We start from the raw sequence: 20,236 nt of genomic DNA, 5'->3' as shown, positions 1-20,236 counted from the left end.
AACATTCATTTTGGTTTGAAAAATTTTTCGCATCTTCACATATACTATACACAGTCCAAGAACAATATTACTGTACCAATGGTCATGCACAACTTTTGTTTGGGAATAAAAATTTTACTTTTAACTGCAACAGAAGCAGCTACATCTCTGAAGACTATGATATTAATAAAAAAAAGTGACTGATAATTCTACAACACGATGTCAGTACAAACAGTAAAGAAAAAGAATAAAATAAGTATAAAAAAACCGTTGGCGTCTGATAATACAAGGTGAGGCAAAATGAACTCATGATTTTGAAATATTTACTAGCCTACTCAGAAAACTGCCATTAACATTTATTGAAAGTTCTAGCAATTACTAGGAGGCAAAAGTTTTCAATTTACAGAGCACAAATTCAAATTTAATTCTTGAAAATAACGCCCGCCAGGTGTCGTCCATTGACATTGATGCATTCTCTCACCTGAGTCATATTTTCCATGACGCGCAGTCGCATGTCTCAAGGAATTTCATAAATTTGTTCCCTAATTCTCTGTTTCAATGTATTTAAGTCTACTGGACGAGTTCCGTACGCTTTGCTCTTTAAATAACCCCACAAAAAAAATCACAAGCAGTCAAATCAGGTGAACGAGCTGGCCAAGAGATATCACCGAAGCGGAAAATGATCCTGTGTCCAAACACGGTTCGTAGAGTCTCGATCGATGTCGCCCCGTCGTGTTGGTACCAAATTCTTACGATATCAGTATTATGACGACGTAACAATGGAAAGAAGAATTCGGTCAGCATACTAATGTTTCGGTCACAGTCGCATGGTCATTTACATCCTCAAAAATATAAGGACCAATTAGGCCTATACCGAATGTCGATATCCCGCACCAAACTGTCATCTTCTAGCTATGAAGTGGTTTCATATGCAGTTCACGAGGATTTTGAGCGCACCAGTATCGCATGTTGTGTTTATTTACACTACCAGACAATTCAAAGCGGACTTTGACATTATTAAGTGGATAAATAATCCCTGGATCTTCGTTCATTAAATGAATAAATTCATTGGAAAATTCCATTCTTGAGATGAAGTCACGGTCCGACAACTCTTGCACTATTTGAATTTTGTACGGATGGTAATTTAAGTCTATGTACAATATCCGACGAAGAGAGCTGTTGGCAACAGCTTGTCGACGTGCAGACCATTTTGGATTGCAAAATACAAAAGGTCCGCACTCTTTCGATATTTTCCGGTGTACGCACAGTTTGAGCTCTGCCTGCAGGTTTGTCATCTCTTGCAGAAGCTGTTGTTCGTAATTTCTCAATCCAGTTATTGATTGTGTTGCGATCCGGAACTCTTCCATGTCTTGGAATGTTGAAATGCCGCCTAATAATCGCTGTGTTATTATCACTGAGTTTCCGTTTTTTTTTAATGTTTCAGTAGTGAATGCCCGATGTCCTACTGAACAACGAGGTATGTTTATCCGGTACATTTGCCGAAATAATTCAGATTTGTTGACTTCAGTAACAAAACACAAATCGTTGCCATGTAAGCCTAAACAAATACCGTACTCTAATCTGAAATGGCATATCTTGACCAGTGTTATGCCATACCTAGCTTCAATCCATCCCAACTATCGGATGGATATTACGTAAGTCAAAATCATGAATTCATTCCGCCCTACCTTGTACAGGGACATCATTTTATTTTTACTTCAATTTTTATTGTACCTGAGTTTTTGAATGTACTTCACTCCCACCCCTTCTACTAATGAAGTTCAACCGTCCTCCACACAGATCCAAGACCGCATATACAGTCATAGTAGCCTTACGGTTATAGTAAAGAGGACGTTCCAAAAATATGTTCGCGATTTCCAGTGACGAAAGAGTTTTCAATATTGAATCATCTTCGCACAGGTACTGTCGTCCATTTGCCTACGTCGTATCCCGGTTTCCCCCACCAGCTTTTATTCGCCAGCTAGTGGCTGGGCTGTCTTAGCTCTTTTCAGAGAACATTAGTTTGTGTTAGAAATTCGACGTCTACGTAATATTATACAACTGTTTAAAATAACTTAAATAAAAGGGCCTCGTTAAGTAATTAACTGTCACGTGATTTCCTCCCTTTCTACGACCCTACGACATAACAACTTAGACGGACACTAGATAGTATGTCTGAGTAATTTTATCTTTTCGGATCGGGCAGAAGTGAAGATTGAATTTACAGTACGTAAGTTACTCTTTTATAGAGTAGGTACAGAATTATTTCAACATGAGTTACTAGTACGAGAACGAAACTGGTAATTGGGATTAGGTACAATAGTCTATAGTGCGATAATATGCACATTAGAACTGAAGCCTGTATCGAAATGAACGGCCACCATTTAAAAAAAATGTGTTTAAATATCCATATTATGATTATTTTTAAATTTAACTTCATTCTCTATATTGTATGCTAATGTGCTGTAGACAGTATAATATACACTGCATAATGAATACGTCCGCATAGACAGCTCAGTTCGTGAGTAAAAATACTCATTGTTAATACTGTACTGTATTTTGATTAAACAAAAACCTAATGAAAATTATCAAACTCAAAAGCGCAATATTTCCTAGTTTACGTAAATGGATGAACTACTTTTCTTCCCTCCTATACCTAGTAAAGTGATTTGTTTGTATATTACGCCAGTATCATCGAACTCCAGTCGTGGAAGAGGGGTAACAAACGGGTTGATTCAGAGGTATAGGCAAGTTAATATTAAAAATGTTAGTAAAGGTAAAATGATGTCCCTTATAATGTCCGTAAAGAAATGTCTTCTATGCTTACCAGACGTTAATAATCTCAAATACGTATTGTAGCTTATATGTTCAAGCAGGCGGTGGTAATGGTGTTTCAACTACGAGGTTATTTAGCGTCGATGAGATTGGTGATAGCGAGATGGTATTTGGCGAGATAAGGCCGAGACCATAGGTTACCTGGCATTCACCTTACGATTGGGAAAAACCTCGGAAAAATCCAACCAGGTAATCAGCCCAAGCGGGGTTCGAACCCGCGCCCGAGCGCAACTTCAGACCAGCAGGCAAGCGCCTTAACCGACTGAGCCACGCCGTTTGCTGTGATGGTGGTTGTGGTGGTGAACGCAAAATTGCAGTAGGCAGTTGTTTAGTGCAGAGGAATTCTCAAGATCATAATGTATTGTTGCTAGGGAGGATAGCCTACATTTTCGTGATGATAAATGGAAAATGTGACCAAATGCTGTCAAAATACGTAATTTTATGAAAGAGTGATGGAACGGAGAAAAATTCTCTCCGGCGCCGGGATTTGAACCCGGGTTTTCAGCTCTACGTGCTGATGCTTTATCCACTAAGCCACGCCGGATACAACCCCGACGCCGGTTAGAATCGTCTCAGATTAAGCTCCATCTCTTGGGTTCCCTCTAGTGGCCGCCCTCTCCACTACGTCATAGATGTCTATGAACGCAGGACCGAAGTCCATACATGTGTTGAGGTGCACTCGAATGAGTGACTGGTTGGCCGGGATCCGACGGTATGGGCGCCGTCTTAAATCACAAAGTGATTTATTACGCATATTATATATAGGGAACCCAAGAGATGGAGCTTAATCTGAGACGATTCTAACCGGCGTCGGGGTTGTATCCGGCGTGGCTTAGTGGATAAAGCATCAGCACGTAGAGCTGAAAACCCGGGTTCAAATCCCGGCGCCGGAGAGAATTTTTCTCCGTTCCATCACTCTTTCATCATATGATGACGCAGAATATCTGCATGGAAATATCATATGTACTTCGGTACATCAAAATATATATGATATGCGTAATAAATCACTTTGTGATTTAAGACGGCGCCCATACCGTCGGATCCCGGCCAACCAGTCACTCATTCGAGTGCACCTCAACACATGTATGGACTTCGGTCCTGCGTTCATAGACATCTATGACGTAGTGGAGAGGGCGGCCACTAGAGGGAACCCAAGAGATGGAGCTTAATCTGAGACGATTCTAACCGGCGTTGGGGTTGTATCCGGCGTGGCTTAGTGGATAAAGCATCAGCACGTAGAGCTGAAAACCCGGGTTCAAATCCCGGCGTCGGAGAGAATTTTCTCCGTTCCATCACTCTTTCATCATATGATGACGCAGAATATCTGCATGGAAATATCATATGTACTTCGGTACATCAAAATATATATAATATATACGTAATTTTATGTTCAAAAGCATGTTAAGTATAATAGTAGGCCTATAGTTTTATATCCGCAATAAAACGCGAAATTGAATACAAAATTCGAAATTTGTTTCTGCCAAATAAGAGCGAAATTACATTTTACGAGATATTTTTGTGTTTTTTTTTTTAAAAAAAAACACTCTTTCTAATGGCTCCGTCACATGTAGGTTTTTACTTTTTTTTTTAATTTTAAATAATTTGGTCACATTTCCGTGTTAGCTTTTACAGTAATGTGGCCAATCTGATACCCTCTGTGTATTGTTATCTCGAGTTTTCAACTAATTTGTCTGGTACTGGTGGTAGAAGTTGGCTGCCTATGCGATCTCTTTAGGTTTCAGTGTTTACTCACAAACAAGTTGAATGTGGTAGCGAGTGATTATGATTGAGTAACAAGATGGTTCGGGATAAAATCACACCACATATTTTGACATGTTTTCAATGTTTCAAACTTCACTATAATTTTACATGTTCCTTTGCTTATTTATTATTTTCAAGACTTTTAACTAGAAAATCTATCAAATGCACACATTCATGATTAGGGACCGGATTTTTATGTAATTACATATTATATTCCTTTCAACCTAACCGTATATAAATAACAAATCTTTGCGAATCTTGTAATTACCATTAGTATATTAAAATTTGATACTACATATTTTTACATATTTACCCCACATTACATATTATGGCTTGGTATTAGCCTACATAAATCTACATATTTATGGGTTTTATTCATTTTTACTTCTTTAAAAGGAAAAAGAAAACTTCTGCTGGGGAAGTTTGCAATTTCAAATACACAGATTTAAAAAGCCTTTTTACCTACCCGAGAAAGGATATATTTCGAGACGAAACATAACATCTTAGTTCCAGGAAGTAAAAGAGGCACTCACCCCTTACCACCCACTGTAAATATGAGTGAACAAAAGGCAACCTTTCTCATACAACTACTTTCTATTGTAAAAATCAAGAAGGGAATAATCTCATACGCATAAGCGGACGACATAGTATTAGGGTCTAAAGACCTTACAAAGTTACAAGAAGCAATAAACATCATGGTAAAATGGTGCAATAAAAACAGATTTGATATAAATGTGAACAAGACAGAAATGATGATACTCAGAAACGGCGTAAGAGCACCAGAAACAGTAGAAATCGTCATGAAGAACAGAAAATTAAAAATTATACCAGGCTACAAATATCTAGGCTTAACAATACAAACCAGCGCAGATATTGATATTAAATATTTTCATGATTTTACATTTTCCGTTTCGTCTGCAATATTCGCCGGGCTGATCACGTAACACCATCCCTCGAAATGTTGTCCTGGCTCCGTCTAGAAGAACGTAGGAAAATCCACTGTCTTTCCCTTCTCTTTCACACATTGCATTTCTCCACTCCTGTCTATCTTGCGTCTCGTTTTCAAAATTTATCCACCCATCATAACCTAGACACACGATCACAACACTCCTCAATATTATCCATTCCCTCCCACCGAACATCCTCATATTCATCTTCTTTCACTGTGGCTGTTCCTCGACTTTGGAATTCCCTACCGAGTAATGTCAGGGACTGTCAGACATCAAATCAATTTAAGAATAAGCTAACGAGATATTTTTCTAACAATTATTGTCAACAATAATAGCTGTTTCAGGTTTCTCAATGTCTAATGGTTATATATATATATATATATATATATATATATATATATATATATGTATATATATATGTATATATATATATATATATATATATATATATATGTATATATATATATATATCACAGATAAATATCTAAATTATCTCATTATTATTGTTGTTATTATTATTATTACTATTATTATTATTGCTATTATTATTATTACTGTTATTATTATTATCATTATTATTATAACTATTTCTTACCAGTGTTTATTATTGTCACACTAACATTACTTATCCAACTTTCATTATTTACTTTCATGTTGTTTTTTTATGGTCTAGATATTAATGTAATAACTATGTAAGCAATTGTATTCAATTAGAATTAGAGTCTGGCTGGGCGGAAGAGAAGGCCTACTGGCCTTAGCTCTGCCAAATTAAATAAATAATAATAATAATAATAATAATAATAATAATAATAATAATAATAATAATAATAATAATAATTATTATTATTATTATTATTATTATTTTGGTACATATTCAGCTTATTTTTCTTACATAAATATGTACATATTTCACACGTTGATATTACATAAATATCCGGTCCCTATTCACGATATTGAATTTCTATCAGGAAATTTTCCATTAAAAATGTTCCATCCAAAAACTCTACAAAATGATAAAGTCTATAAGCAAAAGTGCTATAAAATGCTAAATATGATTTATAAAGTGTTTTTTTTTTTAATTTTAAGTTACTAGAATCTACCACCTCCATAGTGCTAGTAGAGTAACGATAGGGTTGGATCCCCAGAGAAGCAGTGCAGCATGGCCTGCCAGGGACAGAGTCCGGTTCCTTCGCAGAGACACTTCAGAAAAGCGCGAAATGCAATATAAGTAATGAGAGCAAATGGCAGGCAGGCAGGCACTTGCGGAGGTATCTAAGAAATGTGTATGACTTGCGGCGTGAACTTGTCTCTGAGAATGTCAAGGCACTTTTCCTGTCCAGCCACTGGCGCCAGCAGCTTGTGGCGCCATCCCACCGCTCGCTGTCAGCGCTAAATACTGCTTGCATGCTGTCATATCAGAGGCGCGAGCCCGCCTGCCGATTCACGTGTGTTTGTTTATGTCTGTCAACACTTTCCAGAAACAGCCTCAGCGTCTACTGCATTGTAACTGCATAAATAAATGTTATTAAATGCGTCAGCTGACCCAATGCGTCTGTAGTTTTCGTTGGGTCTAACTCAAAATACACTATTTTCTTTTCCTATATTCCCCTTTCCTTCGGTGTATCCGGGAGTTCTAAATATACCCGACTCCGCGGAAAACATATAAATGGCTCATAGATAGTGATGAGAAATATATGCAAATGCATATTTGTACCCGCGCTGCATTCGTAATGGAACTTAATAATTACATATTTCATGTTTGATTAAGATGATTGACGCATGGTTGTTCGTGTATATGTGTGCATTAGGGTCGAAAAGACAAAGTATATGATTGTGTCTTGTGACCAGAATATTGTACGAAATGGAAATATAAAAATTGGAGATTTATCCTTCGAAGAGGTGGAAAAATTCAAATATCTTGGAGCAACAGTATCAAATATAAATGATACTCGGGAGGAAATTAAACGCAGAATAAATATGGGAAATGCCTGTTATTATTCGGTTGAGAAGCTCTTATCATCCAGTCTGCTGTCCAAAAATCTGAAAGTTAGAATTTATAAAACAGTTATATTACCGGTTGTTCTGTATGGTTGTGAAACTTGGACTCTCACTCTGAGAGAGGAACATAGGTTAAGGGTGTCTGAGAATAAGGTGCTTAGGAAAATATTTGGGGCTAAGTGGGATGAAGTTACAGGAGAATGGAGAAAGTTACACAACGCAGAACTGCACGCATTGTATACTTCACCTGACATAATTAGGAACATTAAATCCAGACGTTTGAGATGGGCAGGGCATGTAGCACGTATGGGCGAATCCAGAAATGCATATAGAGTGTTAGTTGGGAGACCGGAGGGAAAAAGACCTTTAGGGAGGCCGAGACGTAGATGGGAGGATAATATTAAAATGGATTTGAGGGAGGTGGGATATGATGATAGAGACTGGATTAATCTTGCACAAGATAGGGACCGATGGCGGGCTTATGTGAGGGCGGCAATGAACCTTCGGGTTCCTTAAAAGCCATTTGTAAGTAAGTAAGTAAGGGTGGAGTGAAAATATGAAGTTTATGGAATCAAAATGTAATACCAGGGAAAAGTTGTGGTTTGATATCATAAAAATCAGTGCAACCCCAATTTAGAGTGTTCCAAATAAAGTTTAAATATGAAGAGTCCACTGCAAGAATGATGGATGTCATTTGGAATACATTTTGCAGGAGAAGCAATTGAAAGTTTGAAATGCTTAGCGCTCAAAGCTTAACTGTGATTTTCCGATCATTACTGGACAATGATTATCAGTGTTAATGCCATATAACTCGCTATGTACATTCAAGAAAGTGTGGTTTGATATCATAAAGATCAGTGCAACCCCAATTTAGAGTGTTCCAAGTAAAGTTTAAATATGAAGAGTCCACTGCAAGAATGATGGATGTCACTTTCTTGTTGAAAAGGAACCAAGACTGTCAATGCATAGCTTAAGACATATAGAATGTACATAGAGAGTTATATGGCATTAACACTGATAGTCATTGTCCAGTAATTATTGGAAAATCACAGTTAAGCTTTGAGCGCTAAGCATTTCAAACTTTCAATTGCTTCTCCTGCAAAATGTATTCCAAATGACATCCATCATCCTTGCAGTGGACTCTTCATATGTGATCTTACAGCAATTCATTAGCTATATAATGAAAAACAAAATAATAGAATAAATATAGAAAAAGGCAAAAAATTATGATTTTAAGAAACTTCAAAGCCCTTGAGGCACCTCAAAAATTAAATATAGAAACTCCATATTTTTCACATTCCTAAGTTAAGTGAAAAGATAGATTTTTGCAATTATTACATTTAGAAAAAGAAAAAAAAAACAATGTCAGGTATAGATTCACTCCACCCTAATGTGCATATTCTGGACTTTTGGGCATATTTCGACATTAAGAGCATATTCCAGGCCTATTTTTATTATTTCTTTTGTAGCGAAAGCGATTTTCTAGTTCTTTTGGACTTCGATAAAACATGTGTAGTAATTATTTACTTTAGCTGACGGCGCGTTTTCTCGATAAAATTTATTCACAATTCCTTTTGACTTCGGGAATATGTAGAAACTACTAAAATTGAGTGGAAAGCAATTAAAGTGAATTAAATTTTTTAAAAGGGCGTAAGTGATCATTTTTGACATTTTCATTTTTTATCGTAGTTTCGAAAGTGCATTGATAAGTCCATCGTTTTTGCTTGAAAGGGCGCCAATAACATTGTTCGTTGTCTTGTTAGAGGCAAGTTAAAATCACAATTTTATTTGCTTTAATTGGTCATACATCGTTTTAAAACTATTTAATTGGCAGTGGTGACTGAGTGCGAACAGCTGAAAACAGAAGAAATAGGCCTATTACAAAAAGATTGCTCTTTTTGAAGAAAGAAGTAACACACAAAGAAGTGAGATAATTAATTTTACAATGTGCACCCTATTCCACATGACAGAGTTGGATACATCAACGTATCTAGTAGTATCAATGAATTACTAAGCCACGCATTCTTCATGGCACTTCTGAGCGAATCTGTTCCTCTACCAACAAGCGCAGTCTATCCAGCAGGAAAAGAGCCAATAAAACAGAAAGAAGTGCAAGACTTGCAAAAAATGAAGCTGTAGGTTCTACATCTCAAGTGAGCATACGGCATTTTATGAAGAGCTTTTCAGCTGGCCTACAGATAGTAATGCAACTTACCATGACTGGAAAACGGTACATCCCAAGTGAAGAGATTGACTTCTCTTCATCATTCATAATATTTTTCTATTTTTTATTTATAATTATTATACTTTCTGTTTGTTGATTGTGTACGATTTCCAGTAAAGTAATTCAAGAATAGTACGAAAATATCTGTATCCTATTTGATTTTATTTGTTATAAAATTGATTTTTTTTCTAAAAGAGCGGTTTTTTTTCATATTTAAAATGCAAAAAACCTGAAGTATCCGCGTAAGGCATGTAATCACTTTAAAAACCAACAATTGTAACCTAGACTACCAGCTCACATGTCCGGAATTATATATTTCCGAATATTTTTTCTCTAACATACCTTTTTTTTTAAATTTCCCACAAATTTACTTTTCCTGACTTACACCCTTAAAAAACACCTATTCACGTAAACTGCGGAAGATGAGGGGAAATTTGCAAAGCGCTTCAAGGATACGTTAGTGTTGTGGACGTTAATCCTATCGTTTTATTATAAGTTTCGTCCCCTCACTTCACGTGATGTAGAAAGAACTTTCTCTATACACAAGTTTATTTTTATGGATAAGAGAAACAAGTTGGATCATGAAAACATGGTGAAGATTATTGTCACAAAGTTTCATATAATCATGAAAGAGAATGAATTATCTGTAGAAAATTAATTTTAATTAAATTAGCAATAGCCAATAAGGCAATAACACCTAAGAAATTAATGTCTGTGATTTTCTTTATGCCTAACAAGCGGCAGGTCTCCCATGCTATGGAAAATGAAATCGTGTGGCAGAATAATGGAAACTTTAGACGCAAATTTCCGTGTAGAAAAACAGTGGATAGGCTTAATGAAACAGGTTCTGTGAATGATGTGATATGAATTATGTACCACAAAAGAGGGACAACACTTCCAGCAGCTACTGTGAGAAGGGTGAGTAGTAATGTAATAATTATAGTAGGCCTACGTATGTTTTAATCCTGAGAAGCGCCCTGAGTTCGTGGATGCAAGTAGCGGTGGGTGCGGGAGGGAGAAGAGAACCTGACGCTGCGCACTGTTCAGCCGACACAAAAAAACCGAGAACGTTTGCTGGGACTGGTTGCATTATCTTAAGAGGTGTCCTCGTGCCATGCTGGTCAAGTAAATGAGAAGTCCCTCGACTTGTGAAGTATTGGAGCTGGGTTAGAATCCTTATAAATTCATAACAGTGAGATCGGAACTGGCCTGCGAATGCAGTGATTGAAGGTTGATGATCATGATGATGATGATGGTGGTGGTGGTGGTGGCAGTGTAATTTGACGGTCTTCCCCTCCCCAATAATCCGCTAAACGATTGGTACAATTCGCAGACGACATCGCGTATTGGGCCACCCACCCCTCGACTCTCCACCTTGATACACCGCTAGGAATCATGCTTTATCTAAATTTGACGGTATTCCCCTCCCCAATAATCCGTTGAACGATTGGCACAATTCGCAGACGACATCGCATATTGGGCCACCCACCCCCGATTCTCCACCGCTAGGAATCATGCTTTATCTAAATTTGACGGTATTCCCCTCTCCAATAATCCGCTAAACCATTGACACAATTCGCAGACGACATCGCCTATTGGGCCACCCACCCCCCGATTCTCCACCGCTAGGAATCATGCTTTATCTAAATTTGACGGTATTCCCCTCTCCAATAATCCGTTGAACGATTGGCACAATTCGCAGACGACATCGCCTATTGGGCCACCCACCCCCCGATTCTCCACCGCTAGGAATCATTCATTATCTAAATTTGACGGTATTCCCCTCTCCAATAATCCGCTAAACCATTGACACAACTCGCAGACGACATCGCCTATTGGGCCACCCACCCCCCGATTCTCCACCGCCAGGAATCATGCTTTATCTAAATTTGACGGTATTCCCCTCTCCAATAATCCGTTGAACGATTGGCACAATTCGCAGACGATATCGCCTATTGGGCCACCCACCCCTTTCTCCACTAAGAATCATACATTATCTAAATTTGATGGTATTCCCCTACCCAATAATACGCTAAAGGAATGGCATAATCCCAGACAACATCGCCTATTGGGCCACCCATTCTCGGCTTCCCTCCGCTAGGAATCAAACTGTATCTAAATTTGACCAATAAGTAGCGGTTCAGAGTCAACATTGACAAAAAACATATATGCGTCTTCCGCCCAAAACTCCTGACATGTGACCTACACAACAACCAATCATAATAGGAAACACCCAACATTTCACATATATAGAAATACCCCTCACCTTAAAAAAAAAAAAAAAAAAAAAAAAAAAAAAAAAAAAAAAAAAAATACGCTACCTATGTGGCATCAACCAACAGGGCTGCATGAACAAAACACTCCTACTCGTATACTAAGTATTAGTTCGATCCCTATGCATACATTCGCCATCTTTGTTACACAAACCTCTCCCATGACCCAATCAAAATTCGAAGCCCGCCAAAGAAAGCTCCTCCGTCAAATCTGTCACCTACCCAAACGCTATGACTACCACCAGTCCTGCCCACCAAACTAACATAAAAACTATCACAAGCACCAATGAGAAACAAAAGATGTAGCCCATACCTATATAAACATCATTCTATAACCTACTACAAAGCAACTAATAGCCTAGAGACGAATGTCCAAGAAATTCCCAAACCTCTACCCAAATGAAAGACAATAAAAACCAAATTACATCCGAAATAATACAAAAAATTAATATACAGAATGTTAACCAATATGTGGGAAGCCTTTGGGGAATGGATGGAGGACCTAAAAGCAAGCAAAAAATGACCTGTAAATGTATAGTCAATTTCACTTTATTTTTAATTACAAAGAGGCCTACCTACTTTATAATGAATATATGTTTTCTTACTACAGCTTCTAAATCTTTGTTTATAAAGTTCATACATAATTCTACAGATAGCTCAAAATGCCTATCCATGGGTTTTAGTACAGGTTCCTAAGCACAACACCTATTTCAGGATTAGTTATTTCTGCTGCCATCCTTCTTCAACACGCTGGCGAAGAATTTCAGCGTTCTCGTAATTCGCAGGCCCAGCTATTTAGTGGTGTATGGTTTTATTATTATTATTATTATTATTATTATTATTATTATTATTATTATTATTATTATTGGTTTATCATTATTGTCAGTCTATATTATTCTATCCTAACACATTTTTTGTAATTCCAGTATTTTATTTATGTTTTCTCAAATTAAGTTACCATAAAATTCAATGTTTATCATAAACAGCTGACTATTAGGCGTGTGCACTTCAGTACTCATTATGGTCTGCAGAGTGTACTACAGGGACATCATTTTATTTTTACTTCAATTTTTATTGTACCTGAGTTTTTGAATGTACTTCACTCCCACCCCTTCTACTAATGAAGTTCAACCGTCCTCCACACAGATCTAAGACCGCATATACAGTCATAGTAGCCTTACTGTCTTAGTAAACAGTACGTTCCAAAAATATGTTCGCGTTTTCCAGTGACGAAAGAGCTTTCAATATTGAATCATTTTCGCACTGGTACTGTCGTTCGTTTGCCTACGTCGCATCCCGCTTTCCCCTACCTGCTTCTATTCGCCTCTCCGTAAAGGCTAGTGGCTGGGCTGTCTTAGCTCTTTTCTGAGAACATTAATTTCTGATAGATTGGACGTCTACGTAATATTATACCCATACAAATGTTTAAAATAACTTAAATAAAAGGGCATCGTTAAGTAATTAACTGTCACGTGATTTCCTCCCTTTCTACGACTCTGCAACGTAACCACTTGGACGGACAGTAGATAGTATGTCTGAGTAATTTTATCTTTTCGGATCGGGCAGAAGTGAAGATTGAATTTACAGTACGTAAGGTACTCTTTTATAGAGTAGGTACAGAATTATTTCAACATGAGTTATTACTGATAAGAAGTACGAACCTGGTAATTGGAATTACGTACAGTGGTCTATAGTGCGATAATATGTACATTAGAACTGAAGCCTGTATCGAAATGAACGGCCACCATTTTCAAAAATGTGTTTAAATATCCATATTATGATTATTTTTCAATTTAACTTCATTCTCTATATTGTACCCTAATGTGCTGTAGACAGTATAATATACACTGCATAATGAATACGTCCACATGGACAGCTCAGTTCGTGAGTAGAAACACTCACTGTTAATACTGTACTGTACTTTGATTAAACAAAAACCTAATGAAAATTATCAAACTCAAAAGCGCGATATTTCCTAGTTTACGTAAATGGATGAACTACTTTTTTTCCCTCCTATATCTAGTAAAGTGATTTGTTTGTATATTACGCCAGTATCATCGAACTCCAGTCGTGGAAGGGGGTTTCCGGTTCTCAATCGTTGATCCAAAGGTATAGCCAGGTTAATATTAGAAATATTAGTAAACATAAAATGATGTCCCTGTAGTTGTCCAGAACGGCGATCATAATACACGTAGAAATTCAACGTACGGATGGAAGCAATGTAACGTAACGCAAACGAACTTTGATCGTAATCCAGCATTAACCGTGGAACGCGAACTAGCCTACATAGCACGCATCTTAATGTTGATTAGAGCCAGGATTCGTATGAAATTCCACATTCTTAATGGCCAGTGTACTGTAAAGTCATGAACAAACATGTTTACATGTTTTGAAGTCTGTGATGAATATGCACAGTTAATCGAGCATGTTTTTTTTAATATTTCAGGCGTTCGTGCATTTAACAGACTATTGTGCATATCGAAGGGTCAGTTCAAAAGGAGAAACAACTCAAAATTTTAAGTTTTGAGATAACTGCATTTTGAAGTTTCATGCTGCAGTGAAAAATCCAATTAACATCACTCTAATTTGAAACTTACAGTACATAACATAATTAACAGAATTTGGAGTAATTACAATGATCTCAGAATTTTACTTGGAAGTTTGTTTTTTTCTGGCATAATTTGAGTTTCTGCCGTTTTGATCTGGCAGTTAAGGTATACTGATCGCAATTGTTTTGAGACTGAGTAATCTTAAATAGGGAAAAAATAAATAATTGCAGTGAGACATTTCTTAAAAGATGACAATAGAATATTAAATTATAGACATTGGTTATAGTCAGGGGAAAACAAATCCCGGGCGCCAGATTACCATGACACTTAAAAATGTTTATGTGGAGAATGAGTTTCTTCACTGAGTTCAAAATTTCTAAGACAAGCCCCCACGATGGTCTAGTACTCTAGTGGCTAAAGTGCTGAATTTATAATCCTGTAGTCCCAGGTGCGATCTCCAGTGTACCCCCGATTTATAACTTTTGTTGGCCAAGCCCGTGGTACAGGTAACACAGGTGTTATATCATAGAGTCCTAAAATCTAACAAGAATTGCCTACTTACTATTATATGTTCATTCTGTTTTTGAATGGTAGTACAGCTTTCCAGGAACATGGCTGTGGTTGTTGGGATCGCATTCGCAGAATCCTAACAACCTGCAATTTCACAACGCGTGCACCTGGAGCTCTCGTGACTCAAGAGCGGGTGTGTGTCCTTGTTTCGATCACCAGTCACAACTACATTCTAAATTTCCGATTGCAGCTAAAGGATGTGTGATGTATCTTGTCTCACTGTGAAAAGAGAGAGAAAGGAGATATGTCTTACTTCGTCTGTGTTGCTATGGGGATGGGGGAGAGGTGCCGTCCATCCATCTAGCGGCGGAAGGGACTAGTTGATACATTCTGTAGCACAAAATAAAATAACAAAATATCTCTCTTCGTATTGTGTAGTTCCGTCACTGAGCTTGTCTTTCAAGAAACTGAGTTCCGGCAGCCTGTACAATAACAAGATTTTAAAAGGAATCCTGAAAATTTACAACCCTCCTATAATCTCCACCCTCATTTGAAGGGACTTGGTTTTATTGCTACTGAGGCAAGATAAACCTTACCAGGTACTTATAGTATATAGACTCTTGCGATCCAATCCTTTATAGTAACTTACAATAATGAATGTTACAGTTTGGAATAGATTGTGTATATGCAGTATCTGAAATGCAGCGCAATTTATGAGACCAGGATGTAACCAATAAAACCAACAATTTGCAAGAAATATACGGTGCGATTAGAAGAAATCCGACGATGCGATAATGACCACATCGATGCGAATTTTTGGCCTCTTCGAAGTGAGACCTGACTCAAATAGAAACACAAGTGTTTCACCGCTGTGGAATAAGGGTTAGCATTCTGGCCATGAAACGAGTAGGCCCGTGTTCAAATCCTGATTGGCTGAAGTTGTCTGATTGAGGTTTCTTCCAAGGTTTTCCTCAGCCAATTGAAGCGGAATTGCTAGATAACTTTTGGTGTTGAACCTCGGAATCACTTCGCCATCATAATTACATTTCCCCTTTATATCGTCACCGTTTTTTTTTTCTCAAATTTCGGGCTTGCTCCGATGTAGAGTCGGCTGCGGGCCGCCACCGAACTTGGACCCCGTGGTATGTGGCCATTAGTTGCTGGTGGTAGTGCTGTGTACTGGCTCTCCCCTGGGGTTCATATTAGTTCGTGGGACCGGGTTTGAAGGATCGGGGTGATGCCTATGCGTAAATGTAAAAGAGATTCTGCAGGCTGGAGGGGAGTTCATGGGCGTCGAGCAGGGAAATCTGTAGCGCGGGGAGGTTTAGGGCATGCACATCATTCCATTCCGGGTACTACAACGAACCCACCCAAGCGGCCTACATGCGAGGACAATCCCCAGCCCGGGCCCATTCTGTCAATGGGGACTAACAGAATGGTATTACCAACTAAAACATCAGAGTGGGAGAATGAACGTAAGAAGCTCAAGGATTAGATGCTTAAACCGGAACAGGTAATCGTTGACTAAGCCTTGAAAGGTAGAAAAAAGAATTACTTAATCGTCATCAACTTTCGAGACTGAGATTTCATGATCATCAACCTTCGAAGTTGTGACTTTGGTCTGTTTCTGGACTGAGAATTATGAATTAAAATAGACATTCACAAATAAGGGAATTGCATTGTGATGTGTTCATTATTTCGAGATAAAACATGACAAATATATCTAAAGCTTTCTATGTAAAATGTAAACATAAAAGATGCAATAAGGAATATTTACTGTATAATAATAATAATAATAATAATAATAATAATAATAATAATAATAATAATAATAATAATAATAATAAGACTTACTTCCTTACTTACTGGCTTTTAAGGAACCCGGAGGTTCATTGCCGCCCTCACATAAGCCCGCCATTGGTCCCTATCCTGAACAAGATCAATCCAGTCTCTATCATCATATCCCACCTCCCTCAAATCCATTTTAATATTATCTTCCCAACTACGTCTCGGCCTCCCCAAAGGTCTTTTTCCCGCCGGCCTCCCAACTAACACTCTATATGCATTTCTGCATTCGCCCATACGTGCTACATGCCCTGCCCATCTCAAACGTCTTGATTTAATGTTCCTAATAATGTCAGGCGAAGAATACAATGCGTGCAGTTCTGTGTTGTGTAACTTTCTCCATTCTCCTGTAACTTCATCCCTCTTAGCCCCAGATATTTTCCTAAGCACCTTATTCTCAAACACCCTTAACCTATGTTCCTCTCTCAAAGTAGGAGTCCAAGTTTCACAACCATACAGAACAACCGGTAAAATAACTGTTTTATAAATTCTAACTTTCAGATTTTTTGACAGCAGACTGGATGATAAAAGCTTCTCAACCGAATAATAACAGGCATTTCCCATATTTATTCTGCGTTTAATTTCCTCCCGAGTGTCATTTATATTTGTTACTGTTGCTCCAAGATATTTGAATTTTTCCATCTCTTCGAAGGATAAATTTCCAATTTTTATATTTCCATTTCGTACAATATTCTGGTCACGAGACATAATCATATACTTTGTCTTTTCGGGATTTACTTCCAACCCTATCGCTTTACTTGCTTCAAGTAGAATTTCCATGTTTTCCCTAATCGTTTGTGGATTTTCTCCTAACATATTCACGTCATCTGCATAGACAAGAAGCTGATGTAACCCGTTCAATTCCAAACCCTCTGTCTTATCCTGAACTTTCCTAATGGCATATTCTAGAGCAAAGTTAATAATAATAATAATAATAATAATAATAATAATAATAATAATAATAGTAATAATAGTAATAATAATAATAATGATAATAATAATAATAATACTTGTTCAGATTCTTAACAAAATTGTACATTTATGGCTAAAATGGCTGTGAAAGAGATTTTCTTAGAGCACAGTGAAACCTCTCTAATTCGGACTTCACTAATTCGAAATTCGTGATAATTCGGACAGCTCTTTTTTGATGTGAATACGTCTTCAAAATCAGCCCGATATAGGTTTATGGTTTCCCAGGCTGGAAACTTCGATGTAACAATGTAACATTTTTTAGAGTGATCCATTCCGACACCATAACTGCGTGACTAATAGTACGATTGGGTAGGCTACTACGATGCGAGCATGAACTTGGTGGCGGCCTGCGGCGATTGTCGGCCATTTTGGGGGTGCGCGAAAATTTCTGGGCAGTAGGGCCATATCTCTCAACTCCGATGTGCTAGTGCCCTTCTTTTGATGCCAAACGAAAGATCTCCTCTAGATATGTCGATACGTGTTCACGTAAAACCAGACACAGCCACGCCCACCTTTTTACACAACATGACGCTTGGAGATTAATATTCTACACATTGAAGGTAGAAATGAATGCAAAGAGTGATAAATGTGATAATAAGGGAGTCGCGACCCACACATTGGGAACCATTGGTTTAAATAATCAAATTCTCTATAATTCGAACTTTCAGTAATAGACTTGATTTTACTTCATTTAGTCCGAATTAGTGATGTTATACTGTATTTCATTTTAAGGGATACTAGAACTGAGGTTTTAAATTTTTACCGTTTTAATCCGATTTCTTTCATTTTAAGGTGTGTGCAAATTTTCAGCTCAATTCGACTATTAGTTTCGAAGTTAATTTTATTTCAATTATGATATAATCGAAATGTTCCATGCGTGCTACATTTAAATGCTGCAAGTTCATATCCTTTTTCATACGGACTCTGATTCACAGTCAGTATTTTAACGTCGACAAATTCATGCTGTCTAGGCCAGTTTAGGCACAATAAATTTAAAAAAAAATCAGATATCTGTTTTAATATTTTTTATTTACATACCGGTACTCATTGTTTTAGCTCCTAGCATGGAACATTTTGAAGATAAAAAATGTAGTGGTGAAGAATGGGTAGAACGGAGAAAAATTCTCTCCGGCACCGGGATTCGAACCTGGGTTTTTTCAGCTCTACTGTACATGCTGACGCTTTATCCACTAAGCACACTGGATTCTAGCTCCGCTGCTGGATTTAATCCCTCTCAGTTTAAGTTCTATCTATCTGTTCCCCTTTGGTGTACTTCGGTACATCATAGTAATGCAAAAAAAAATGTAGTTTCGAGAAAAAGGCAAATTTATGAAAAGAGATACAATACTGGCATGTGGAGCAGGCCTACCTAAATGCCGCTCTTGGATCTCAAAGAAGATGTAGAGGAAAAAAAGCTTTTACTCTCAACTTTCTAATGCCCAATGAATATTTTCGTACAAAAAACCGAAAATTGATTTTTTTAACTCTGTCCTAGTGTCCCTTAAATTTGAGCCATCTCTTCATTAGGAAGATTGTTGAATGGAAGCTGTTTTGTTTGTTACAGAATTCCGACTCCTGCAGCTCAAATTTCCTGGCGTGCGTCTCGGCCGAAAAGCAGAGGCGGCCCGTGTGCGGCACCGATGACGTCACGTACGCTAGTCGGTGCCATCTGCTGCAAGCACAGTGCCAGGGATCAGCGGTAGCTGTGCAGCACCGCGGCCGCTGCAAAGGTATGGGTCACGCATTCAGACTCTGGTCTCGTTCAGTGTTGCCTGATGACAAAATTAAACATACATAGTGGAGACCAGTGGCGGCTTCTGGAGTGGGATTCTGGGGCGTCATTCTTTCTGTGAAAATAATATTTAAAATTTTTGTTTTCTATTTTTTTATCAAATTTCATTTGAAGTATGTTAAACTAATGATTTTCTGTTCTGAAGTTTCAGCAATTTTATTTAACATTTCGATCATTCGCAGCTGATACCCTTTGTGACTAAACTCCATGAGCCGTCACTGATAAAGACTTAAGGCAATGCGCTACTGAAATTTCTAAAATTCACAATTTTTTAGCTAGAGAGTTGAAATTTTTACTGAATATGCATATCAATATCATAATCACACATTATAAATTTCAATCTTTTCTCATGAACACTTGAAAACGATAAATTTGTTTTCTTTAATTTTCTTAGTGAAAATCGTGTTTCTAAAAAAATTATTATTTCTTTAAAAATCTAATTTTATCTTAAAGGTAACATTACATATTACGCAGTGGAACATTAGTAATACCCTACTTTAATTTGTTCATTTTTTTTTAATATTTTATTTAAGGGGAGGCAGAGGTGA

The 20,236-nt window shown here is 37.5% G+C and overlaps 1 protein-coding gene across 8 annotated transcripts in view; it reads left to right on the top strand.

Moving 5' to 3' along the window:
- The window catches only part of magu (SPARC related modular calcium binding-like protein magu), a 310,140-nt gene that overhangs the window by 160,012 nt on the left and 129,892 nt on the right, over nucleotides 1–20,236 (top strand). For all 8 annotated transcript variants that reach the window (XM_069836155.1, XM_069836154.1, XM_069836153.1 and 5 more), the window contains exon 3: nucleotides 19,461–19,626. In XM_069836155.1, coding sequence (XP_069692256.1) covers nucleotides 19,461–19,626 — 166 coding nt within the window. The remainder of the gene's footprint in view (nucleotides 1–19,460; nucleotides 19,627–20,236) is intronic.

The sequence above is a fragment of the Periplaneta americana genome, chromosome 9 (genome assembly GCF_040183065.1).
Source record: "Periplaneta americana isolate PAMFEO1 chromosome 9, P.americana_PAMFEO1_priV1, whole genome shotgun sequence".
In the NCBI taxonomy this organism is placed as follows: domain Eukaryota; kingdom Metazoa; phylum Arthropoda; class Insecta; order Blattodea; family Blattidae; genus Periplaneta; species Periplaneta americana.
Note: the sequence above shows the minus strand (reverse complement) of the source record. Positions and strands in the feature narration are given on the sequence as shown.